This window comes from Ochotona princeps, chromosome 2, assembly GCF_030435755.1.
Source record: "Ochotona princeps isolate mOchPri1 chromosome 2, mOchPri1.hap1, whole genome shotgun sequence".
Lineage (NCBI taxonomy): Eukaryota > Metazoa > Chordata > Mammalia > Lagomorpha > Ochotonidae > Ochotona > Ochotona princeps.
The window spans coordinates 126415576-126441435 of NC_080833.1; the positions used below are offsets into that span (position 1 = coordinate 126415576).

General features: G+C 57.8%; 1 protein-coding gene across 1 annotated transcript; it reads right to left on the reverse strand.

Moving 5' to 3' along the window:
* Positions 1 to 8467: 8467 nt before the first annotated feature.
* Positions 8468 to 23955, reverse strand: LOC131478228 (kinesin-like protein KIF17). Its single transcript, XM_058656517.1, is given in 9 exon segments — positions 8468 to 8497; positions 9057 to 9163; positions 11093 to 11545; positions 13697 to 13880; positions 17367 to 17474; positions 18183 to 18281; positions 18283 to 18330; positions 23449 to 23774; positions 23889 to 23955. Coding segments are annotated over 9 exon segments (1422 nt in total).
* Between the last annotated feature and the right edge of the window lie 1905 nt (positions 23956 to 25860).

The window sequence follows — 25860 nt, forward strand, 5'->3', positions numbered from 1 at the left end:
CTGCGGGTGGGGGGCTCAGGTCGCAGAGAACACATGGCCTTTGCGCTGCATCCTCCTGTGACGCCACGGCCGTTGCCAGGCAACCGCGAACGCCTTGGCGATGTGTGCTGGCGCGCACGAGCCAGTGACTCCGGGGCTCTGGTCCTGTGGTGGCGCCAGCAGCTCGGATCTCCCCCCGTCCCCGCACCCCCTTTCCCCGCTGAGGCCCAGGCCCAGGCACGGGCGAGCCCGGGCTCCGGAGGAGGCGGCGGTGGTGCCAGCTGGAACCCTGGGAGTGTCCCAAGCGCCCCCTCCTCCCGCCGCGGCCCCGTCCCCGCCACAAGCCCCTGCCCCGCGCGGGCACCGGCCGCGCCATGGCCGCGGAGGAGGTGAAGGTGGTCATGCGCTGCCGGCCCATGAACCTGCGCGGCCATTGCTTCATCCAGAACCCGGGCGCCGCCGAGGAGCCCCTCAAGCAGTTCACCTTCGACAGCGCCTGCCACACGGACCACATCACCCAGCAGATCTACAAGGAGATCACCTACCCGCTGGTGGAGGTGCGCCTAGGGACGGCCCTGCCCCCAGGCGCTCGGGGTGGGCGAGGGGCTGGCAGCTGGGCACAGATGGACAGCAACCAACTTGTGTGCAGACAGGAGATGGCGTCCTGGGCTCCGCCATGCCCAATGCCCCTTCCTGTTCCTGCAGACTGAGAACTCCGCCCAAGGGTACCCCTGCCTCGTGGGATCCATGAAAGACCCATATGCTCCGTGTCCAGCCTCCTGTGTCCCTCCTCCTGCCCTTGGCCAGCCTCACCTTTGCCACTCTCCACCTCAGACTGTAGTGTGAGTGCAGCTGGCTCCTGGAGGCCCCGGCCCTAGCTCGGGGGCAGCCCCAAGGCTGTGAACAGGGGCTCTGCCTCTTGCTGCAAGGACCCTGGTGTCTCACTCCTGGGGACAGCGTGGCCAGGCTCTCCCAGTGAGCTTGACTGGAGCTAACCTGCTTCCTACCCTGTCCTCTGTTAAACACTGGCTCAGGTATTTGAAAGAGAGAGGGTAGGAGAGATGGTTTGCTCCAGTGGAGTAGCCAGGGCTGGGTCGGGACCAGCGCTCTGACATGGAATGCTGGTGTTGCCTGCAGCAGTTCCCTTGGCTCCCCATCTCTTGTGCCAGGAGTCAGTCCAAGCCTGGAATGAGCTGATATGGTCTGAAGCTCCCCCAGCCAGAGATGATGCCCCAGGCATGAGGGCCAGCTTCCTCCAGGCTTTGAGACTTAGCAAGGTTGTGCCTTGGCCCAACTCCACTCTCCAACTGGAAGGGCCCCAGGGGCTCACCTGACCCAGTTGTTGTTCCCTATTGGGTTCTCAAAGGCCACCAAAGTGAGGACCAGCTCTCCCCAGCACATCTGCTCCACAGGTGCTCAGGCTTCCCAAAGCAGCCCCTTCTGCCTTGTGGGAACTTGGGTCCCCTCCTTGGCCTGGAGCATGGCCCTGGGCCAGCCATTTGTGGGGGCCCAGGGAGCCCCAGCCCATAGAGGGAGGCAGACAGGACAGCCCTTCAGGTCCCTCCTGCAGCTCCTGGGCAAGGGGCAGCGTCTCTGTTCTTAGCAAGTTAATGAGGAACAGCAGCAAGCTAACAGTTGAGATCCAGGGTGATGAGTTGGCAGGGGAAACCCTGGGGACTGGCAACACGGGGATGCTCCCAAGCCTGGATCTAGGTGGGGAGAGGTGTGGATGGGAGGAGCAGGAGGACTTCCTGGGAGAGGTGTCACAGAGGCTGTGAGCTGAAGGCTGAGTGGAGTCAGCCAGTTCCCAGAGCGGTCCTCTGCGTGGAATCAGGCTGGAGCCGGGCGGGTTTAGTCTTCAAAAGAGCTGGGGACCCTGAAGACTGAAGAAATATGGAAGGAATTAGGGCTGGTACTGAGCCTGGCGCCAACATTCCCTGCCCCGTCCGGCTGCCTCCTGTTAGCAGGGCAGCCAGCAAGCACTTACAGCCTAGGAGCAGTGGTACTGGGCAGGCCGGGCTGGCAGTCTTGGTGGCTCCGGGGTCCTGTGACAGCCTGGACAACCTCTGCCCAGGACACTCCCTCTGGGTCCTCCGTGCTCCTCCCCTCCTTCAGATAGAGGCTCCCTTCCTGACCTTGTCACTGGGTGATATGTCACCTCAACTGGAAGCTGCCCACCCAGGACCCTCCTTCCAGCTGATCCATCTCCCCACCACACCCCATCACCACCTGGTCAGCTCAAGGAGCCCAGTCCCAGGACAGCCCCGAGTTAAAGAGTTGGTTAACCCTTGATCTCCCGGAAACTGTTTGGCCCTTAACTTCAGGGCTGTGGAGGAATGCTAGGTCTGACATGCGGACCTGCTCCATGGATGTACTTGTCCCATGGAGGTCTGTGAGGCCAGCTGGTGGGAGAGACGCTGTCTCCATGGAGATCTGGAGCTGAGCCGAGGGACCTTCTGTGACAGTGGTCGTGCTCCGTGGCTGCACTGTCCTGTGATAGCCATGAACTACATGGTGCAAGTGAGATGCCACTGAGTGTCACCCGGGGGCTGTATGTTAATTGTTCTTTTTAATGTGTTTATTTGAAAGGCAGAGGGACAGAGAAGGAAGGAGAGAGGGAAGTTGGGGGAGGGTGGGCAGAGAAGATTTTCTCCATTCTCTGATTCAATGCCCCAAATAGCCCCAACTGCCGGGACTGAGCCAGGCTGAAGCCAGCATCCTGGAGATCCACCCACGTCTCCTACATGGGTGGGAGGGGTGCAGGTGCTTGGGCCGTCTGCTGCTGCCTTCCCAGGCCAAGCTAGCAGGGAGCTGGATAGGAAGTGGAGCAGCTGGCACTTGCACTGACATTGCAGGCAGCGGTTTAATGCACTGTGCTGTGATGATGGCCCTCTGAATGCTAATTTAACTAGAAGTTTTGGTTTCTGAAAGATCAAGTTTTTAAAATTAATTAATTTATGTTTTATTGATTACATTGCATTATGTGACACAGTTTTATAGTCACTGAGTGCCCCCCCCCATGGTGGATTCCTCCACCTTGTTGCATTACCACAGTTCAAATTCAGTTGAGATTCTTTCTTTGCAAGTATCTACCAAGTGCAAAGTCCAGCATCTTGCTGTCCAGATAAGTTCAATGGTTTCTTGGGGAGACCATCTCTGGTCTGAAGGTAGAGCTGGCAGAGTATCATCCCATTCAATTAAAAGCCCCGACATTACATCAGTAACAATTTATAATGTTATGGAATTAGTTGACATGGTATTGAGTAACCAATATGTTAAAAGAGAAAAAAAAAGAATGCAAGTTCTGAACCACATCCTGTCACTTCTACATTGACATTTCTTTTTTTTTTTTTTTTTTTTTTTTTTTTACATTGACATTTCAATTATTAGTTTATATACAGCCGGGTGCTATAACCTTAAAATAGGTATAGATTACTATTCAGCTGTCTCGCGCTGTTTTAATTTTAGTATTTAGCAGTTCATAGCGTTGAAGCATGATTTTGCTGAACCTGGCTGTTTTTCGGGTAGTCTAACTCCATAACTCTAACAAGACATATGTCAACAGTTTAGGTGAACAGTTTTAGGAGGGGTGTGCAGAGAAATCTTCAATACCCCAGTGAGGAGTGACTAATCTTTGTGTCCCACCCAATGAGTTCTTAGTGCATCCCCGCTGACCATTTTCTGTCTGTTTCTAAGCTGAAAGATCAAATTTAACTAAACCCTTGTGGCTAGCAGCTGCTGTGCTTCCTGGCACAGCTCTCCAGCCAAGTCTTCCGGTACGAATACCAAGTGAGCCACATTTTGTGAAGTGAAAGGAAACAGATTCGACTATTCCAGCTCATATTAACTACATATTGCTTCCCTAAGATGTAAATGGGTATTATCTTCATTGCATAATGTTAGTGAAATCTCTTACATCCTTTGTTCATACTATGTAAAATCCAGTGTATGTTTTATGCTAATGTCCCAGCAGTTGAATTGCAGGTGGGCGTTTGGTGTAGTAGTGAGGGTGCTGCTTGGGGTCACCATGCCCGGTATTGGCACTCCTTCCTGTTCCACTGTCTGCCGACGTGCATTCTGGAAGGAACAGGTGCCAGCCATCCTTTGTTAAGTTTCTGGATCCTGGCTGTTGTGGCCCTCTGGGGAGCGAAGCAATGGAGGGGAACTTGTCTGATGTCTAACCCCCTTCAGCTGAATTGAATACATTAACACAGCAGTGAAACTGTGGCTCCTGGAAGGCTATTTTATAGTGCTTAGGCTTTAAAATCTAAATTAATTGGAAGTTCAGTTTCTTAGTAACATGGGTGTCCCCTAGTGGGGGCTGGGAGCTGCTTGAGTGGGTGGGGCAGCCTGGCAGTGCCACTAGGATCCCTCCCCGTATGTGGGTGAGGCCACAGTCCTCCAGCTAAGTGTCAGGGCCACACGAGTTTCCTGGGATGAGGCTCCTGAGCTTCCAGTGCACCTGCTCTGGCCACAGGGCTTTAGAAGTGTGCTTGTGGACTGGTGGTCTCCTGCTCCTGCCCTGCAGCTGTCCACTCTCGAGTCCCAGCTTCTGCGGGTAAGAGTGCATGCTTACCCATCCTGTGGACAGCTGGGAACGGTGACCTTAGTCTCCTTGGGATGGCCACACCCCATTCTGTCCACCTGATGGGCCTGGGGTGTCATACAGGGCCCTGGGGCATGGCAGCAGCCCTCCAGGTCCACATTCCAACACTCTGTTCCATGGTAAATTCTAGAATATGTGACCTCATGTGCTGTGTGTATGGCGGGTGGACAGATGCTGGCTAAGTAAAGAAAGTCCAGGAGATGGGCTGGTTCGCCCCCATTTTCCTGGGCAGCCTCGTCCCCTCTCCATCCTTCCCCGCACCTGCTCTCAGTTCGCACCTCTCCATCCGTGCTCAGCTCCCCTGTGACCTGCTGTGAGTCTTGTACCTGCAGCCCTGTGGGAACCCATACCTCCCTTTTGGTTCCTGATGCCCCTGGGAGACTTTGCCGAGTTCTTGCCTCCCCTCCCCGCCCCCTTTCCCTCTTGGCCACCTCTCTTTGTGCAGTGCCTATCATTACTTGCAGCCACACGGCCTGCTACAGGTGTCAATGGTGCTTGTCCTGCCCCCACAGTCCAGGGGGACACTGAGCGAATGCCCTGTGTGCCTGCTCTTGGGTGCTGCTGCAGTGTGACTCAGTATGGTAGGCCCAACAGCAGGTGTTCTCTGCCCTTATTACAGGTGGGCACACTGGGGCAGACCTGGCCATGGGCACAGGGCCAAAAGTGCAGATGGGACATGAATGCCCTGGGCCATATCCCCCAGCAGGCTTGTCACCCTCCAAGGGGTCAGTTCCTCCCTCTCCTTCCCAGCACACCCCTGGCAGGGTAGAGCCCAAATGCTTGCTTGATTTTTTTTTTTTTTTTAGATTTATTTGATTTATTTGAAAGGCAGAGTGAAAGAAACAAAGAGATCTTCCATGCACTGGTTCACTCCCCAGATGGTCAGCATGGCAAGGGCTGGGCTGTGTGCATTAGCAGGTAGGGGAGCCTCAGGCTTCAACTCTCTGAGCTCTCCTAGTCTCTACTGCAGCCAGGGCTGTTGTGCAGGAGGCCCAGGGAGGGCCCCAGTCTAGTGGGGGGAGCCTCACTGTCCACCTTGACCCTGCCCTGGACCCCTGCTGAGCACCAACTTGGGTTTCCTCCCCAGCAGGGTGTCACCAAGGGCTACAATGGCACCATCTTTGCCTATGGCCTGAGGGGCAGCAGAAAGTCCTTCACTATGCAGGGCCTGCCGGACCCGCCCTCCCAGCAGGGCATCATTCCCAGGGCCTTTGAGCACATGTTTGAGAGTGTGCAGGTACAGCCTTGGGTGGAGGGTTTGGGAGGCTGCCCTGTCAGAGGCCTGCCTTGCCGGCCCACAGCTGCAGGGTTGGCACTGTTTTCTGGCCAGCTGGTAGAGACAAGCTCACCCTAGGATATTGGTGATGTTGGTGCCAAACACCCGGTGGCCCTGGCTTGGACCTGTCTTGAGCTTCTGTTTGGATTAAGCCATTGCTACTGTCCAAGCCTGTGTGGGGAGCTCTTTGCCTAATGATGTCACCAAGCTTCGAGACAGACCCAGGGGGTAACTTAGAGCCCATTTCTGAGATGGGGGAGACTGAGATAGGGGAGACCCTGACATCTGAGACAAGTCCTTCCCAGTGCCCGGGGTGTGGGGGGCCATGGGTGGCACTGGGTAGAAAGTCCCCCAATGGGAGATGGCAGAGCCTGGCCTGAGAAGGAGCAGCTGGGGGCTGGGGCTGGCTCGAGTCTCACCTGACCCCAGGGAGGACTTTATTCTTGTCCCTGAGGCATATGGCTGGAACCTTGGGCATAGCAGGTGGATACAATGCAGCTTGGAGAGGCCTGGAGTCCCCGGGTTGGAGTGGCAAGGAGGGAGAGGCAGGGTGGGGCCTCCTCCCAGCCTGGCCTCTCCTGCTCCCTGGCTGCAGAGGACTGTAGTCCAGGGCGGGCTGGTCAGCCAGTGGCTTGGAGCTCAGTCCTGTCTGTGCTTCCCAACCCTGCAGTGTGCAGAGAACACCAAGTTCCTGGTGCGGGCCTCCTACCTGGAGAACTACAATGAGGACGTGTGGGATCTGCTAGGAGCAGACACCAAGCAGAAGCTGGAGGTGGGTGCAGGGGTGACTGAACGGGGGATGCTGCTCCTGCCCCAGGGCTCTCGTGCCAGTTCACACTAGGTGGGGACTTTGAACTTGGACTTTGGAGTGTTCTCAGTCAGATTTCACGGTGCAGGGGAAGTATAATGGGCCTCTCCGACCATTGGGCGATGGAGAAAAGACTGGATGTCTCCCAGGTGCACCTGCTCAAACACGGCGTTGGTGATAGGCGTCATTTGACTAAAGCCTTTCTCTGCTACAGTACTCACAGAAATGCACACTTGCACATGCGTACTGGCAGGTGCACACATGGACACAGATGCATACAGAACAACACCTGTGCATACACACGTAATCAGCACACGATGCTTATGGCAATGTGTGTATGCATGCATGGTGCGCATATGCTAATAAGTGTGCAATGCATGCTAACACGTGCTAGCATGCAAACATACATGCACATATACTCACGAATACACATGTATCCATGCACACACAGCAGCACCACTATCCCTCCTCACCTTTAACCGTAGGCCCCAGATTGCAGGCAGGGCTCCCATCACAGGACCCACCCCAGCCCTCACCCTCCTCCTCTGCCTTGGCCCCTTCACTCCCTGACACTTCCTGTGTGCTACTGCACAGGTAACAGCCCCTCAGCTCCACCTGCAGCTCCACTGCCCGCACGCTCCCCTTGGATGAGCCGTCTGGCGTCCAGCCTGCCTCAAAGGCAAGATGCTCTCCCACCTGCCTCCCACGCCTCAACCTCTCTCCCTGAGACCACGTCCACCTGCCCACTTCTCACTTCCAGCACCAAAACGTCAACTTCCTGGCTCCATGCGCCCCTCCAGGCCTCATGCCAAGCAGGCTCAGAACACGCTAAGGATGAAGGGGCTGCAGCACAATTCCCCCTCCTCTTGCTTGGTCCTCACTGCACATCCCAAAAAGAGATGTCCCACATGTCGCATTGCCCACCCCATGCAGCTGTGGGACAGCTGCCAGGCACCTGTGTGTGCTACAGGTGAGGACCCAGAGGCGCCATGCCCACCAGCAGCCTGCCCAAGGTCTCAGAGCCTGCCAGGGCCAGGCCACAAAACAAGACAGCAAGATGGGAATATTCTGGTCAACTCTCATTGCCCCTTCCCCCATCCTGTCCATACAGGTCAGAGCACCCCTCACACGAACTCATAGCTGACTCGTTCCTGACCACACCACTCCCTGCCGAGAGGCCTCCTCCCTGGGCCTGCGCCTCCTCCCTGGACCCTTTCCTCCTAGGACTGTGCCTCCTGCTTACATTGTAATGGACAGGAAAGCCCAGCCCCAGCAAGTCCCCTCGCCGACTCCTCCAAGTAGGGCTCCCAGGAGAGACCCCTGGGGCAGTCAACTGAATCCCGGTGGCGAGGCAGCAATGGCGGCGGCGGGGGTGGTCGGCTCTTGCTATCACCGTGCTGTGCTGGAGGATGGCAGGCGGCCTGGTTCATGCCCAAGGCACTAGGCCCTCCCCTTTCTGGTCTCCTGCCCCTTCTCTCCTATACAGTGGACTGGCAGCAGCGCTGTTCTCCAAGCTGACCACGAGATGGCGCCAGCCGCTCTACATGGAAAAGGCTGAACAAGGTCCTGGACCCAGGAGCAAGGTCCCACAGTGGCTGCTGCTGCCATGCCCCGCCTCTCCTGTCTGTGGACTTCTGCCACTCATCATGCCTCCTCCCTGGGAGCCCTCCCCAGGAGCCAGCCTCCCAGAACCTCGAGCTCCCCTAAGCGTCGCCTACTGTGCTTCCCCCAACCAGGGGAGCCCCTGGCCCCTACAGCCTGAAAGACTTCAGGGTCTGAGGGTTGACCCCAACTGAGGTCATGTTGAGTGGCAGGAGCCAAACTGTCCCTGCAAGAGTCAGGGTGCTCAGGGGAGGGGTGGTGCCCAGTTCCCCACATGAAGGTCTCAGGGGCAGCCCTCGAAAGGGAGGGGTGTCCAGAAAGCCAGAGACGAGAGGCTGTGGCAGTGACCCCTGCCCCACAGCTCCCCAGGGAGGCTGGGAGGCCCTTGGGTCCCAGAGGCTAAGTCTGCCCTCATCCACTGGCCAGAGGCTGCTCTGTTGGACGCCCCAGCCTGTGTACAGGCCTCTCCCACAGCCAGGAGGCCCTCTCTGCTTCCATCCCCAGGGCTCCTGGAGGAGCCTCGCACCCTGCTGCTCTCTCCCATGCAGGCTCTGAAGTGGCAGGGCCTGCAGGCTGGACTCAGGACCCCAAGTTCAAATCCTGGAACCTGCCCTCCTTAGCCACGTGAGCTTGGACAAGTCATGGCATCTCGAAGCTTCATCCACACAGTGGGCCTGCAGGTGCAGAGGATAGCGACAGCAGTGAAGGAGGAACTCTACCTATGGAGAGGAGGCAGCGTCTCCCAATCCCCATCCCTCTCCCCACTGTGCCTGCTCGGGCCTCACCTCCCGGATGAGCTGTTTCTCAGTCTCAGCGTCATGCTGGTTCACAGGTGGGATCAGCTTCTCCTCACCCTGGCCGCGACTCTGGGGCTCCTGGCCAGACAGTAGGGCTGGGAGAACAGGGGAGAGCAGCTGAGAGGGAGGCACACACGGCTTGCAGGATCTCATGCAGGGGTCACCACATGCTCGCTTGGATATGCCCGTGAGGGCTGAGGTCATCGCAGACAGGACACAGGGTGGGTGCCAGAGCCGCAGGTGCCAGAACCATGGGCATGCAATGCCATCAGCAGGTGCGGATAGCAACAGGACACTGGGGCAGCATGAGCCTCGGCCATCCTGGGGCAGTGCTTTCCACTGCTTCACGGGGAGGACTGGGGCCCCAGGGGCCTGCGGAGCCGGTGGGGGGTGGTGAGCTGGTGTTGGCTATCTCACTCACCACCTGCCCTCACTGCCATGCTCGCTGTAGCCGCGGAGCAGCGACCCTGGAAGGCCTCAGTGTTAGCGGACCCAGAGACACAGCCTCCCCAGCCACTCCTGGGACCTCTCACCATTCCAACTTACTGCCCTTGGGGGGTGGGGGGAGCTGGGCAAAGGGGAGAAAGGAAAGAAGAAGAAAGCAGGTGGCCAGAGTGGAATTCCTCCTGGAGGGTTCAAGGCCCTCCCCTCTCCACACCCTGCCAGTCCCTCCCCCCTGCCCGACCTTAGCAGCCTGTGGGTCTTCCCAGAGGAACCTCGAAACCCTAAGCAATCACACCGGCTACTCGCAGCCCCACGTCCTCACAGGCTTAGTCACTGTCTGCTCCGTGAAGCCAGCTGGGACTGACCACACCCCACCCCACACAGACCTGGCCACCCACCCCTTTCTGCCCACTGCGGGGGTCTGCCCTAGGGCCTGCTAAAACATTTAGCTCAGGAACTGGGAATAGGTGAATGAATGAAAGGGGGAGGAGGTTGGACTGGAGTGAGGAGGTTGGACTGGATATATGGACTGCAGGGTGGGCTGGGAGGGCAGTGGGGTCTGGTAACTGCATGGGTGGAACAAATGAGGAGCAGGTGGGTGTGTGGTGAAGGAAGGAAATGGACAAACCATGGCGTGGATGAGAAGGCAGGCAGGAGGACATGTGAGCAGACCAGCCGATGGAGGTGGCACGGGGCTTGACAGATGGGCAGACAGACCCGGCTCTCGCACACTCGCTTCCCCGAGACAGAGAAGCAGATCAGGCAGTGCTCTGGGCCCTGTGCTCTGGGCTCTGTTCCGCGGGACTGGGCCACCTTGCGTCTGATCTTGACCCTCATGGATCATGTGCATTTGGCAGGCCTGGCTCAGCACAATGGCCTGATATCCCTCTGCCCAATGGCAGCCCACGCACCTGGGGTGCACATGGCAGCAACATCCTCCTTACTCAGAGCAAGGTGGGACGTGGGGGAGTCAGCCAGCCAGCCAGCAGCCATGCAGCCCAGCACCACAACACTGCCCTGGGGACAGCCAGCACAGAGGGAATGACGGAGGTGCAGTGGGGCAGGCAGCGGGTGACAGGGCCTGTGGCTGGTGGGACATACCAGAGCAGGGCCACTTCCTTAGATCACTGACACATTCCACGTGACTGTTCCAGCCAGGGCTGCATCTGACTCTTGCCAAGCTGTGCCCAGGAGTGAGCCTCCGGGACAGCAGGTAAGACAGTGAGAGCTTGGGAAGCCTGCATCAGTATTGGAGTGCCTGGGTCCAGCTCTGGTTATCTTCCCAATGCCAGCTTCCTGCTATTGCTTGCCCCGGGAGACAGCAGGTGATGGCACAAGCACTTATGCAGGGAGAACCAGACTGTGTTCCGGGCTCCTGCCTTTGGCCTGACCCAAGCCCAGCTGTCGCTGACACTTGGGGAGTAAACCAGTGGATGGAAGATCTGTCTCTCTTTCAAATAAAATGAACAAAACAACCAAACAGGGAAAGCTGTGCCCACATGGAATCAGGAGAAGTGGGGGCAGGAAATCAGGGGCAAGCTCCCGCCTCCTTTGCCGGCCGCCACTGCCCGGCAGCCTACCTGTCTGGCCGCCAGGGCCCATCTGCTGGGCCAAGATGGCCTTGAGCTTCTTGATTTCCTCCTGGTACTTGTGAAGGAGCGCGTCCTTGGGCTCCTCATTGATGCGCGGCTTGTTCTTGATGTTCTTGGCCAGGTTGGCATAGCGCAGCGTGCTCAGGGACTCGTCGTAGTAGTTGTCAGCAGGCGACAGGCAGGCCATCATCAGCGTCTTGGTGTTGTCGCCCAGCAAGTCCTGTAGCAGCTGGGTGAGCTTCAAATTGCAGTACGGGATGTGCTTGCAGCGCCCGTCCACCAGTGCCGAGATGACGTTGCCTAGCGCTGACAGCAACAGGTTGATCTTGGTGGCCTCCTTGAGCTGCTCCCCGGTGGCTCCTGTCTTGGACTGCCGCTCGCTGCCCGCCAAGTCCACCAGATTCAGCTTGCCAGCGCGGAGGTGGTCCTTGCCCCGCTCATCTGCAGACAGAGTGGCCAGGTGCGGTGGGGTCATCACGCAGTGAGAGAGGAGTCCCTGGGAGGTGCCACCATGGTGCCCAAGTGACAAAGGAGGTCACCGGGCCCAGAGAGGACACATGATTCACCAAAGTCAAATCCACATGATCTACTAGGTCAAGATCAGACGCAAGGTGGCCCAATCCCTGGGAACAGGGCCCAGAGCACAGGCTGTTCTCGGGATAGAGGTTCTTTCTGGCTCCCCCAGCAGCTCCTTCATCCTCCTCCAGGCCTGAGGTAGAGGGTGAGGAGGTAGCCGGGCTACCTCTTTGGTCCTCAGTTCTGCACACCAAGCCAAGGAGAGCAGCTCTAGCTCCCCCCGAGGGTCAGCGGCTGGGACGGGAGCAGCTAGGGCAGCAGCACATTCACAGGGTGCAACAGCCCTGGCGTGCAGAGCGGTAGCACAGCAGCCGTGGTGGGCTGCACCAGGTAGCCTGGGGGCTGTGGACTTAAAGGGTCCCATGCTGACCCTGTCCCTCAGTAGCTGTGACACTTGGGGGGGACAACTCCACTGGATTCAAAGCCTGCTCTCTTCCTCTCAGCACAGGTGCCCCGAGCCCAGGTCTGGACCTGCCCAGGGCCCGTGCCCACCTGGAGAGTGCTCTGTCGCTCCCTGTCCCTGGGCAGCCCTATAACTGCCCCCACGTGAAGGAGGGCAACAGCGCCCATGTCCCACTCAGCAAACAAGGCCCAAAGCCCCAGCTGTGGGGGCAGAGAGGCAGGGGCAGGGTCTCCCGCTGGCTGGAACCATTTGGGGAGTACACTAGCAGATGGATGAGCTCCGTGTCTCTCCCTCAGTGTCTCTCTGTCTCTCCCTGTTTGTGACTCTGTCTTTCAAATACACAAACCTTTAAAAAAAAAAAAGAGCAAAGCAGAGTGTGCTCTGATGTGAGAGCTGGCTGTGCCGGTTCATTTCCCCTCCGATTTCTATCTTTGTGGAGCTTGGATATTTTAGAATGAAAACAGTAGCTGGGCCCGGTGCAATAGCCTAGTGGCTAAATCCTCGCCTTGCATGTGCCAGGATCTCAGATGGGTGCCAGTTCCTGTCCTGGTTGTTCCAGTTCCTATCCAGCTCCCTGCTTGTGGCCTGGGAAAGCAGTAGAGGACAGTTCAAAGCTTTGGGACCCTGCATATGTGTGGGAGACCTGGAGGAGGCTCCTGGCTCCTGGCTTTGGATCGGCTCAGCTCTGGCTGTTGTAGTCACTTGGGGAGTGAACCAGCGGATGGAAGATCTTTCTCTCTGTCTCTCCTACTCTCTGTATATCTGCCTTTCCAATTAAAAATAAACAGTCATCGCTTTTACATCTGTTAATGGTCTGTCACCCCCTCCTACAAACCCCCAGAGGGACACCACCCTCCCACCTGCCCACTTCCGTCCCTGTCCCTCCCCCAGCCACCTCACAGGCAGCTATGACGAGGTTGATCCTTCCCTCCACAGAGGCACACCCCTGGGGAGTGTTCAGCCAGCAGCAGGTGTAGGGAGGGGGGTGGCCTGGGCCCCAGCTGCTGACTCTGCTAGGTGTCTGCTCCCCAACTCTCTGGGTCTCCCGCCACCTTGGGGACAGCAGCAGCAGGGATCACAGGGGAGCTGGGGTGTCAGGAAGACGTGGGCTCCACCTGGGCTAAAGGAGCTGAGACAAGCAGTGCACCGGGTGGCTGCGAGCCTCAGCTTCTCCACTGTAAAAGCAGACAGATGGGGCCTGCCCAGCCCAGGGCTGCGGGGTGGGACCCAGAGCACAGCACCTGCACCTGCGGGTGGCCCCAGATCAGCCTTCCTTTCACTGAGGTTCCCACAACTCTAGCCTGGGGCAGCCTAAGGGTAGGGTCTCAGTGATACACGCCTGGGAAGCCCCCAGATGGAAGCCCAGCTTGGACACCCCCGGCTGTGCAACCTCGACTCCACCCTGGGAACTGTGGACAGTGGTCTGCCTTGGGGAGTGGGGCGACTGTCATGTCCCTGGGGCAATGTCCACAGACTGCGGGCTCATGGTGACCAAGGGACTGCTGCTGTGATGGCCGTGGGGGCGCCCTCTGGCGGTCCCCCTCCTAGCTCCTGACTGCACTCATACCCACCCCCAGGAGTGGGACTGGCTCAGGGCCTGCCCTGCCACATACCCACAGCGTAGATCTCGATGCTGATGGTGAAGATGGAGCGGGAGCGCGAGGAGTCCTTGTTCATGAGGGTGTAGCCCACCGAGCGGTTCTTCCAGCCCCTCTCCATGATGCGCTCGCACTGTGCCACGCTGTGCACCGTGTGCATGGACAGCCCCTTCACATACATGCCCTTCTCCGGGTGCTCCTTCAACAGCAGGCGGGAGGGACTGTTCAGGGGTGGGGCCTCCAGCCTGGGGGGTGCAGTTGCACCCAGCTCCACCCAGACCACTCCTGCAGCCTCGGTGGGCTCTTTCCCATGTCCCTGGGTAGTCATTCCAGGCTGCCCTATCCCTGCCTCCTTCTTGTGGGACGTTGGGTCTGTGACTCAGTGTGGGCCTCAGTTTCCACATTTGTACAAAAGGTGTGAGAACCATCTCATCCAGACATGGTGAGAACCCAATGAAATAAGGGGTGTTGCTGGTTTGGCATGGTGCCTCTGGCATAGGACAAGTGTCCCCTAAATGCCAGCTGCCATTCCGAAGCTGCAGTGTCACCACTGGAAAGGTGGGTTTTAGCCTGGCAGCTGCCCTCACTCCTGGGACCCTAGCAGGTGACTGGCCATTTGCTGCCACGGCTCACAGTGCCAGGGATGCCAACAGCTGTGCCAACCTGAACACAGAAGATGCCAATGCTTCGCTCCAGGCACTTCAGGGCCTCACATCTGAGGGGCCCAGCCCAGGGAGTGGACCTGGGGCACAGGGCAAACAGGGAGGCACAGCAAGGCTGAACAGCTTGCTGAAGGTCCTAGCTATGGTGGGGCCCTAGCAGTGGGAGACTTCAGGGGCTGGGCGGAGGCAGGCTGAAGCCTCAGCAAGACAAAAGGCTGACCTTGACCTGGGAGGAGATGCACAGGCAACAGAAGTAGGAGGCAGGGTTGTGGGGGGCAGGGCAGCCCCTCCAGCTGCAACCACACCATTCAAGGGCTGCTGGAGGGCTGGTTGGTGTGATCCCTGCCACCCCCAGAAGCTGGGACCCCACCTGGCACAGAGGTCCAGTGAGAGGGGCTCCCAGCTGCACCAATTCCCTGTTTTAGACTCAGACTGGAAACCTGGTGGTGCCACCTGCCTCTCTCTATGCCTCAGTCTCCTTGCCTGTGAAATGGGAATGACACATTCTACTTGCATGAGACTGCCCTGCGCGTGAGGCCAACAGTGGGTCTAAACAGCAGTTCGGTGCACCTATGTCGGGATAGGTCGCACAGGCCTGGGAAGCCCCAGAAGATGCAGCCCTGTACAGGGTTGTGGGGCTCTCGATGCTCGATCATTGGTACAGGAGGTTCTGTTCCCCACCCCCACACCTGAGGGGACCCCAAGGAGTGCCCTGCCGAGAACCCCACCCCCGGCAGGGCTCCACTGAGAAGTGGCCACCCACAGTGCACAGCTCCTCAGTGACTGCTCATCCCAGCTGTGCTGAGGCCACAGTAGGGTTGCTATGACAACCAGCTGGGAAGTGGCAGGTACAGAGATGGACCATGATCCACATCTGTAGGTTGGGGGAGCAGGCAGGCCCTTGACATGAGTTGTATGATGGAGGTTTTTAGCGGCTGCAGCAGACATGAGACTCTGCTTCCCCGATCTCTTGCAGGCAGATCTGTGCCAAGCAGGTTCAGGGCCCACGCCGAGAGCACACGGCCCAAAAGGCACAGCCTTGCTCTACCAGCTATGCAGCGGCTGGCCGTGTATAGGCCATGCATGGAACCTCTGTTCCCCTCTCTGTGGCAAAGGATGAGAAAGTACCCGTGCCTTTGTGTCCCCCTGCATGTCCTCCACAAGGCATGGGCCAGACTCATGGTGCCCCCTGGGGAGTGGTCACGGGCAGTTCCTGGCAGGCCAGCTCACCCAGCCCTGGGTCCGCAGGAGGTGGGTGAGGGCATGGATGGTCTGGATTGGCAGGGAAGAGCAGTCAGGGTGGCAGAAGTTTCCCAAGTGGGCAGGGCAACCAGACCCCTCTGTCTGACACAGCAGCAGCCGATGTGCCTGCCCGCCTGCCTGGGGGCTTAGCCATGTGGCAGATGTACCCAGAGCCAGAAGGAGGGCACAGCTCCAGGTGGGTGGCCGAGGATCTCACACAGACAGGGCAGAGCACTGCTGCCTAGCAACAAGCCAGCTGGGTCCTGTTCTGGGTCGTGCAGATGGCAGAAGCAGGTAGACGAACATTCCTGAAGGGCCTGTGTGGCTCCATGTTGTGAGGATTTGTCTAACTCCTCCCTGGGCCTGGGCTGCTCAGTTGGCCGCACAGTTGTCACCCATTCCCGGGACTCACAGACCTTCCCCCTCAAAACCCAGGGTGCAGGCAGCAAGGAGTGAGCTGAGCAGGACATGAACGGCCCTGAGGGTCACTGCAGAGTGGGGAACCCTCCCAGTCAGGACCCCCAGCCCACAGCAGTGACGGGGCATGGCCTGGGGATCATGGCCAAGGTCCAGCGTGGAGTCTAGCTCCCAGCCCTGTGGCCGCAGCAAGCCGCCTCCTCTTTCTGAGTCTGTTCCCCTTGGGTAAAGCCAGTGTCTCCATAGCACCCTCCCAGCTGGCTACTCCTAGAGGACTAAGGATTCCCCACGGAGGTGGGCTGGCCCTAGGTCACCCACAGGCCTCTGGGGGCCCCGGTTGCCTGGCCAGACAAGCAGCATCAGAGCTGCAGGAAAGGGAGAGCCCACCAGAATTCTGGCCATGGATTTGTATCAGCACCCCTCCTCCCACCGCTGCTAGTCTATTCTTTCAGGCTAACCCCACATAAGAGACACGACCAAGGCTGCTCACCAAAGTGCAGGCCAAACAACCCCAAGCAGAGCCAGCCTGGCCACTCACTGGCTGCCCAGTCCTGCCAGGTCTTTCAACTTCACTGGAGTTCCCAAGGGACCAGCCTGGTCTACGTATGGTGACAGAAGGAAGGTAACACACCTCCCTCTGCTGCCCCCTGCATCTGGCCACTAAGAGGCCAGGGACAAACGACAGGCAGTGTGCAGTGATCGCCCACAGAGCCAGCCCTAAGCTTGGCTGCTCTGAGCGATCTGTGCCCCTGAGGCTCCTCTCTGCAGTGCCACCCCAGCATGGATCTCCATCCTACTCTCAACACAGCCACCGCCACTAGAGCTGGGTCCACGCGGGACTCCTGCCCAGAGGGATAAGGTCCCACATCTGAACCCTTCTATAAAATGGGGTGTGTGATGTTCCGGATCTCCGCGTCCCCTCCCCATGCTGGCAGTCTGGAGGTTTCTATACCCCCTCCCCATGCTGCCAGCGTGGAATCTCAGCCACCAACCAGGTGACTGAGCAGGAGGCAGGAGGATGTGCTGCCAACAGCCGGTAGACAGGAAGTGCTTAACAGGTGACCATTGCTATGGCCTTTTTTTCAGCACAGGGGGCCTTTGGAGATTCCCTGACACTCCTGAGTAGCAGAGAAAGGCTTTAGTCAAATGACGCCTATCACCAACTCCATATTTGAGCAGGTGCACCTGGGAGACATCCAGTCTTCTCTCCGTCGCCCAATGGTCGGGGAGGCCCATTATACTTCTCCTGCACCGTGAAATCTGACTGAGAACACTCCAAAGTCCAAGTTCAAAGTCCCCACCTAGTGTGAACTGGCACGAGAGCCCTGGGGCAGGAGCAGCATCTCCCCTTCGGTCACCCCTGCACCCACCTCCAGCTTCTGCTTGGTGTCTGCTCCTAGCAGATCCCGCACGTCCTCACTGTAGATCTCCAGGTAGGAGGCCCGCACCAGGAACTTGGTGTTCTCTGCACACTGCAGGGTTGGGAAGCACAGACAGGACTGAGCTCCAAGCCACTGGCTGACCAGCCCGCCCTGGACTACAGTCCTCTGCAGCCAGGGAGCAGGAGAGGCCAGGCTGGGAGGAGGCCCCACCCTGTCTCTTCCTCCTTGCCACTCCAGCCCAGGGACTCCAGGCCTCCCCAAACTGCATTGTATCCACCTGCTATGCCCAAGGTTCCAGCCATATGCCTCAGGGACAAGAATAAAGTCCTCCCTGGGGTCAGGTGAGACTCGAGCCAGCCCCAGCCCCCAGCTGCTCCCTCTCAGGCCAGGCTCTGCCATCTCCCATTGGGGGACTTTTCACCCAGTGCCACCCATGGCCCCCCACAGCCCAGGCACTGGGAAGGACTTGTCTCAGCCGTTGGGGTCTCCAAGTCTCAGCCTCCCCCATCTCAGAAATGGGCTCTAAGTTACCCCCTGGGTCTGTCTCGAAGCTTGGTGACATCATTAGGCAAAGAGCTCCCCACACAGGCTTGGACAGCAGCAATGGCTTAATCCAAACTGAAGCTCAAGACAGGTCCAAGCCAGGGCCACCGGGTGTTTGGCACCAACATCACCAATATCCTAGGGTGAGCTTGTCTCTACCAGCTGGCCAGAAAACAGTGCCAACCCTGCAGCTGTGGGCCTGCAAGGCGGGCCTCTAACAGGGCAGCCTCCCAAACCCTCCACCCAAGGCTGTACCTGCACACTCTCAAACAGGTGCTCAAAGGCCCTGGGAATGATGCCCCGCTGGGAGGGCGGGTCCGGCAGGCCCTGCATAGTGAGGGACTTTCTGTTGCCCCATCTGGCCATAGGCAAAGATGGTGCCATTGTAGCCCTTGGTGACACCCTGCGTGGGAGGAAACCCAAGTCAGTGCTCAGCAGGGGTCCAGGGCAGGGTCAAGGTGGACGGTGAGGCTCCCCCCACTAGACTGGGGCCCTTCCTGGGCCTCCTGCACAACAGCCCTGGCTGCAGTAGGGACTAGGAGAGCTCAGAGAGTTGAAGCCTGAGGCTCCCCTACCTGCTAATGCACACAGCCCAGCCCTTGCCGTGCTCACCATCTGGGGAGTGAACCAGTGCATGGAAGATCTCTTTGTTTCTTTCACTCTGCCTTTCAAATAAATCAAATAAATCTTAAAAAAAAAAAAAAAAAAATCAAGCAAGCATTTGGGCTCTACCCTGCCAGGGGTGTGCTGGGAAGGAGAGGGAGGAACTGACCCTGTGGAGGGTGACAAGCCTGCTGGGGGATATGGCCCAGGGCATTCATGTCCCATCTGCACTTTTGGCCCTGTGCCCATGGCCAGGTCTGCCCCAGTGTGCCCATCTGTAATAAGGACAGAGAACACCTGCTGTTGGGCCTACCATACTGAGTCACACTGCAGCAGCACCTGAGAGCAGGCACACAGGGCGCTTGCTCAGTGTCCCCCTGGACTGTGGGGGCAGGACAAGCACCACTGACACCTGTAGCAGGCAGTGTGGCTGCAAGTAATGATAGGCACTGCACAAAGAGAGGTGGCCAAGAGGGAAAGGGGGTGGGGAGGGGAGGCAAGAACTCGACAAAGTCTCCCAGGGGCATCAGGAACCAAAAGGGAGGTATGGGTTCCCACAGGGCTGCAGGTACAAGACTCACAGCAGGTCACAGGGGAGCTGAGCACGGATGGAGAGGTGCGAACTGAGAGCAGGTGCGGGGAAGGATGGAGAGGGGACAAGGCTGCCCAGGAAAATGGGGGTGAACCAGCCCATCTCCTGGACTTTCTTTACTTAGCCAGCATCTGTCCACCCGCCATACACACAGCACATGAGGTCACACATTCTAGAATTTACCATGGAACAGAGTGTTGGAATGTGGACCTGGAGGGCTGCTGCCATGCCCCAGGGCCCTGTATGACACCCCAGGCCCATCAGGTGGACAGAATGGGGTGTGGCCATCCCAAGGAGACTAAGGTCACCGTTCCCAGCTGTCCACAGGATGGGTAAGCATGCACTCTTACCCGCAGAAGCTGGGACTTGAGAGTGGACAGCTGCAGGGCAGGAGCAGGAGACCACCAGTCCACAAGCACACTTCTAAAGCCCTGTGGCCAGAGCAGGTGCACTGGAAGCTCAGGAGCCTCATCCCAGGAAACTCGTGTGGCCCTGACACTTAGCTGGAGGACTGTGGCCTCACCCACATACGGGGAGGGGTCCTAGTGGCACTGCCAGGCTGCCCCACCCACTCAAGCAGCTCCCAGCCCCCACTAGGGGACACCCATGTTACTAAGAAACTGAACTTCCAATTAATTTAGATTTTAAAGCCTAAGCACTATAAAATAGCCTTCCAGGAGCCACAGTTTCACTGCTGTGTTAACGTATTCAATTCAGCTGAAGGGGGTTAGACATCAGACAAGTTCCCCTCCATTGCTTCGCTCCCCAGAGGGCCACAACAGCCAGGATCCAGAAACTTAACAAAGGATGGCTGGCACCTGTTCCTTCCAGAATGCACGTCGGCAGACAGTGGAACAGGAAGGAGTGCCAATACCGGGCATGGTGACCCCAAGCAGCACCCTCACTACTACACCAAACGCCCACCTGCAATTCAACTGCTGGGACACTAGCATAAAACATACACTGGATTTTACATAGTATGAACAAAGGATGTAAGAGATTTCACTAACATTATGCAATGAAGATAATACCCATTTACATCTTAGGGAAGCAATATGTTGTTAATATGAGCTGGAATAGTTGAATCTGTTTCCTTTCACTTCACAAAATGTGGCTCACTTGGTATTCGTACTGGAAGACTTGGCTGGAGAGCTGTGCCAGGCAGCACAGCAGCTGCTAGCCACAAGGGGTTAGTTAAATTTGATCTTTCAGCTTAGAAACAGACAGAAAATGGTCAGCGGGGATGCACTTAGAACTCATTGGGTGGGACACAAAGATTAGTCACTCCTCACTGGGGTATTGAAGATTTCTCTGCACACCCCTCCTAAAACTGTTCACCTAAACTGTTGACATATGTCTTATTAGAGTTATGGAGTTAGACTACCCGAAAAACAGCCAGGTTCAGCAAAATCATGCTTCAACGCTATGAACTGCTAAATACTAAAATTAAAACAGCGCGAGACAGCTGAATAGTAATCTATACCTATTTTAAGGTGTATAGCACCCGGCTGTATATAAACTAATAATTGAAATGTCAATGTAGAAGTGACAGGATGTGGTTCAGAACTTGCATTCTTTTTTTTTCTCTTTTAACATATTGGTTACTCAATACCATGTCAACTAATTCCGTAATGTTATAAATTGTTACTGATGTAATGTCGGGGCTTTTAATTGATTGGGATGATACTCTGCCAGCTCTACCTTCAGACCAGAGATGGTCTCCCCAAGAAACCATTGAACTTATCTGGACAGCAAGATGCTGGACTTTGCACTTGGTAGATACTTGCAAAGAAAGAATCTCAACTGAATTTGAACTGTGGTAATGCAACAAGGTGGAGGAATCCACCATGGGAGGAGGAACTCAGTGCCTATAAAACTGTGTCACATAATGCAATGTAATCAATAAAACATAAATTAATTAATTTTAAAAACTTGATCTTTCAGAAACCAAAACTTCTAGTTAAATTAGCATTCAGAGGGCCATCATCACAGCACAGTGCGTTAAACTGCTGCCTGCAATGTCAGTGCAAGTGCCAGCTGCTCCACTTCCTATCCAGCTCCCTGCTAGCTTGGCCTGGGAAGGCAGCAGCAGACGGCCCAAGCACCTGCACCCCTCCCACCCACGTAGGAGACGTGGGTGGACCTCCAGGATGCTGGCTTCAGCCTGGCTCAGTCCCGGCAGTTGGGGCTATTTGGGGCATTGAATCAGAGAATGGAGAAAATCTTCTCTGCCCACCCTCCCCCAACTTCCCTCTCTCCTTCCTTCTCTGTCCCTCTGCCTTTCAAATAAACAAATTAAAAAGAACAATTAAAATACAGCCCCCGGGTGGCACTCAGTGGCATCTCACTTGCACCATGTACTTCATGGCTATCACAGGACAGTGCAGCCACGGAGCACGACCACTGTCACAGAAGGTCCCTCGGCTCAGCTCCAGATCTCCATGGAGACAGCGTCTCTCCCACCAGCTGGCCTCACAGACCTCCATGGGACAAGTACATCCATGGAGCAGGTCCGCATGTCAGACCTAGCATTCCTCCACAGCCCTGAAGTTAAGGGCCAAACAGTTTCCGGGAGATCAAGGGTTAACCAACTCTTTAACTCGGGGCTGTCCTGGGACTGGGCTCCTTGAGCTGACCAGGTGGTGATGGGGTGTGGTGGGGAGATGGATCAGTTGGAAGGAGGGTCCTGGGTGGGCAGCTTCCAGTTGAGGTGACATATCACCCAGTGACAAGGTCAGGAAGGGAGCCTCTATCTGAAGGAGGGGAGGAGCACGAAGGACCCAGAGGGAGTGTCCTGGGCAGAGGTTGTCCAGGCTGTCACAGGACCCCGGAGCCACCAAGACTGCCAGCCCGGCCTGCCCAGTACCACTGCTCCTAGGCTGTAAGTGCTTGCTGGCTGCCCTGCTAACAGGAGGCAGCCGGACGGGGCAGGGGATGTTGGCGCCAGGCTCAGTACCAGCCCTAATTCCTTCCATATTTCTTCAGTCTTCAGGGTCCCCAGCTCTTTTGAAGACTAAACCCGCCCGGCTCCAGCCTGATTCCACGCAGAGGACCGCTCTGGGAACTGGCTGACTCCACTCAGCCTTCAGCTCACAGCCTCTGTGACACCTCTCCCAGGAAGTCCTCCTGCTCCTCCCATCCACACCTCTCCCCACCTAGATCCAGGCTTGGGAGCATCCCCGTGTTGCCAGTCCCCAGGGTTTCCCCTGCCAACTCATCACCCTGGATCTCAACTGTTAGCTTGCTGCTGCTCCTCATTAACTTGCTCCTCATTAACTTGCTAAGAACAGAGACGCTGCCCCTTGCCCAGGAGCTGCAGGAGGGAACTGAAGGGCTGTCCTGTCTGCCTCCCTCTATGGGCTGGGGCTCCCTGGGCCCCCACAAATGGCTGGCCCAGGGCCATGCTCCAGGCCAAGGAGGGGACCCAAGTTCCCACAAGGCAGAAGGGGCTGCTTTGGGAAGCCTGAGCACCTGTGGAGCAGATGTGCTGGGGAGAGCTGGTCCTCACTTTGGTGGCCTTTGAGAACCCAATAGGGAACAACAACTGGGTCAGGTGACCACCTGGGGCCCTTCCAGTTGGAGAGTGGAGTTGGGCCAAGGCACAACCTTGCTAAGTCTCAAAGCCTGGAGGAAGCTGGCCCTCATGCCTGGGGCATCATCTCTGGCTGGGGGAGCTTCAGACCATATCAGCTCATTCCAGGCTTGGACTGACTCCTGGCACAAGAGATGGGGAGCCAAGGGAACTGCTGCAGGCAACACCAGCATTCCATGTCAGAGCGCTGGTCCCGACCCAGCCCTGGCTACTCCACTGGAGCAAACCATCTCTCCTACCCTCTCTCTTTCAAATACCTGAGCCAGTGTTTAACAGAGGACAGGGTAGGAAGCAGGTTAGCTCCAGTCAAGCTCACTGGGAGAGCCTGGCCACGCTGTCCCCAGGAGTGAGACACCAGGGTCCTTGCAGCAAGAGGCAGAGCCCCTGTTCACAGCCTTGGGGCTGCCCCCGAGCTAGGGCCGGGGCCTCCAGGAGCCAGCTGCACTCACACTACAGTCTGAGGTGGAGAGTGGCAAAGGTGAGGCTGGCCAAGGGCAGGAGGAGGGACACAGGAGGCTGGACACGGAGCATATGGGTCTTTCATGGATCCCACGAGGCAGGGGTACCCTTGGGCGGAGTTCTCAGTCTGCAGGAACAGGAAGGGGCATTGGGCATGGCGGAGCCCAGGACGCCATCTCCTGTCTGCACACAAGTTAGTTGCTGTCCATCTGTGCCCAGCTGCCAGCCCCTCGCCCACCCCGAGCGCCTGGGGGCAGGGCCGTCCCTAGGCGCACCTCCACCAGCGGGTAGGTGATCTCCTTGTAGATCTGCTCGGTGACGTGGTCCGTGTGGTAGGCGCTGTCGAAGGTGAACTGCTTGAGGGGCTCCTCGGCGGCGCCCGGGTTCTGGATGAAGCAATGGCCGCGCAGGTTCATGGGCCGGCAGCGCAGGACCACCTTCACCTCCTCCGCGGCCATGGCGCGGCCGGTGCCCGCGCGGGGCAGGGGCTTGCGGCGGGGACGGGGCCGCGGCGGGAGGAGCGGGCGCTTGGGACACTCCCAGGGTCCCAGCTGGCACCACCGCCGCCTCCTCCGGAGCCCGGGCTCGCCCGTGCCTGGGCCTGGGCCCCAGCGGGGAAAGGGGGTGCGGGGACGGGGGGAGATCCGAGCTGCTGGCGCCACCACAGGACCAGAGCCCCGGAGTCACTGGCTCGTGCGCGCCAGCACACACACACCACCAAGGCGTTCGCGGTTGCCTGGCAACGGCCGTGGCGTCACAGGAGGATGCAGCGCAAAGGCCATGTGTTCTCTGCGACCTGAGCCCCCCACCCGCAGTCCGTCATTGCCTGGAATGGTCCAGGTCCAGCACCTGACTCCAGGATGCCCCGCCACCAAGGGACCCGCAGACTGGACTCCAATTCCTTTTCCAGACGCCGATAGTGCCCGCTGTCCTTTACCCACAGCTCAGCTCTGGTGTGCATCAGTCAGTGTGGGGCAGCCCAGAGCCCGGGCCCTCCTTCCCCAGATGTCACCTCGTTTTTCCTAAACCTCATCACTTTTCAAAGCTTTAGGAGTCAAACCCTTTGGGCAGGCAGAGGCAGTCTGGCCCATCCCTAAGGGCTGGCCAGGGGAGCCGCTGGACGATACCCCTGCAACCCGCAGCCCAGCAAAGGAGACTGTCCCTGGAAGCCAACATCCTCCAAAGCGGTTAGCGGCACAGACCCAGTACACCTACCTGGACCCGCAGAGGGAGGCTCGCACTCCCACTCCGGGAGAGGGGCCACAGGCACCCTGGGACCAAGTTGAAACACCAAGGCTGAGGATGAGGGCCGCCCAGGAGGAAGGGGAGGCCCCAGCGGCCACCCGGGCTGTGCCAAGGCCCTGTGGCATGTTACAGGAGCAGAGAGCAAGCTCCAGTAGCCAGCGCTCAAGGCACCAAGCATTGTTCCTACAGCACCTTCCCCTGAAGGTATGAAGGAGTTGGACCTGGCTGATCACACCCCCTACCCAATTCCTTCCGGAGATCCTGAGCCCATTCAGCACCAAGTGGCTGGACAGAGGCCCCACCTTTCAAAGGAGCCTGTATCGGAAGAGGGGAGGAAATGCACTTTATTTGTGTCCACACAGCTGGGCTGCCCACATGATGTAGGCTGGAAACACACACACACACACACACACACACACACACACACAGCTGTGCTCTGATGTTAGGACACTGAGAAGTCAGCACCTGTGGGCCAAAACTCTTGCCCTAGGTGTAACTTCTAACCAATAAAAGCTGTCAGGAGGGCATCTGGGCACCTGGCCCCAGACCTTGCCAGCAGGCAGCCAGTCCCATTCCTCCCACGGGGGTGCTTGGGCCAACTCCAAGGTTTCATGAACTGTCTTCCCAGGCACAGGAAAGCGCAAAACCCTCTCCCTGCTAAAGGCATGTGAGACTGCGGAAGGAGTGAGGGAGGGAGGGAGGGGAGGGGGACAGGGTGTCCTCCACTGCCCATGCCCAGGGAGGGGAGGAGTTGCAGTTGAGATGCTGGGAGAGAGGCCCAGTTGCCCACTCCCATTTGACACAGATCAGGATGGCCTGTCCCAACAGAGGACACCCCAGTGGACAGCTCCCTTTTGTTACTAGATTGGTGAGACAGTGACAAGGCCACTGGCCAGGACTGCCCTGAGCGGAGCGGGAGTGGTGGCTGTCTCTGCCACCGAAGGGTGACACACCTGCTGCTTGCTAGCGTGGTGGGGCCTCTGCCTCGGGAACCAAGTATTCCGTAACTTCACCAGCACACCCGTGCTGGCCTGCCAAGTTCACTCAAAGCAGAAAGGGGGGTAACCTAGATTTGTCAGTTGTCAGCAGGACCACTACCTAGACCCATCTCCTTCACCTCATGGGGCCGGCCTGGTGAGCTGTGCTGAATCCTGACAGCTGTGCCAGCCACAAATCATAGGCATGGGTCGGCCTATGCCTCTCCAACAGCAGGGTGAGCTGGGAAGGGAGGCCTTGGTCAGGAACATTCTGGATTCTGGAAACCCCAGTCAGGGAGGGCCCCCCACCCACCCTGGCAAGCTCCTAAGCCAAGAGTCAAGCAGGACGCTGGAGGCAACAAGATGACAAAGCCCCTAGGGCTAGGTGCTGCGTTCCGCCCCCTCACAGAAGCATGTCAGCAGGACACAGACCACGGGCTGGGAAGTGACAGAAGACCCACGCAA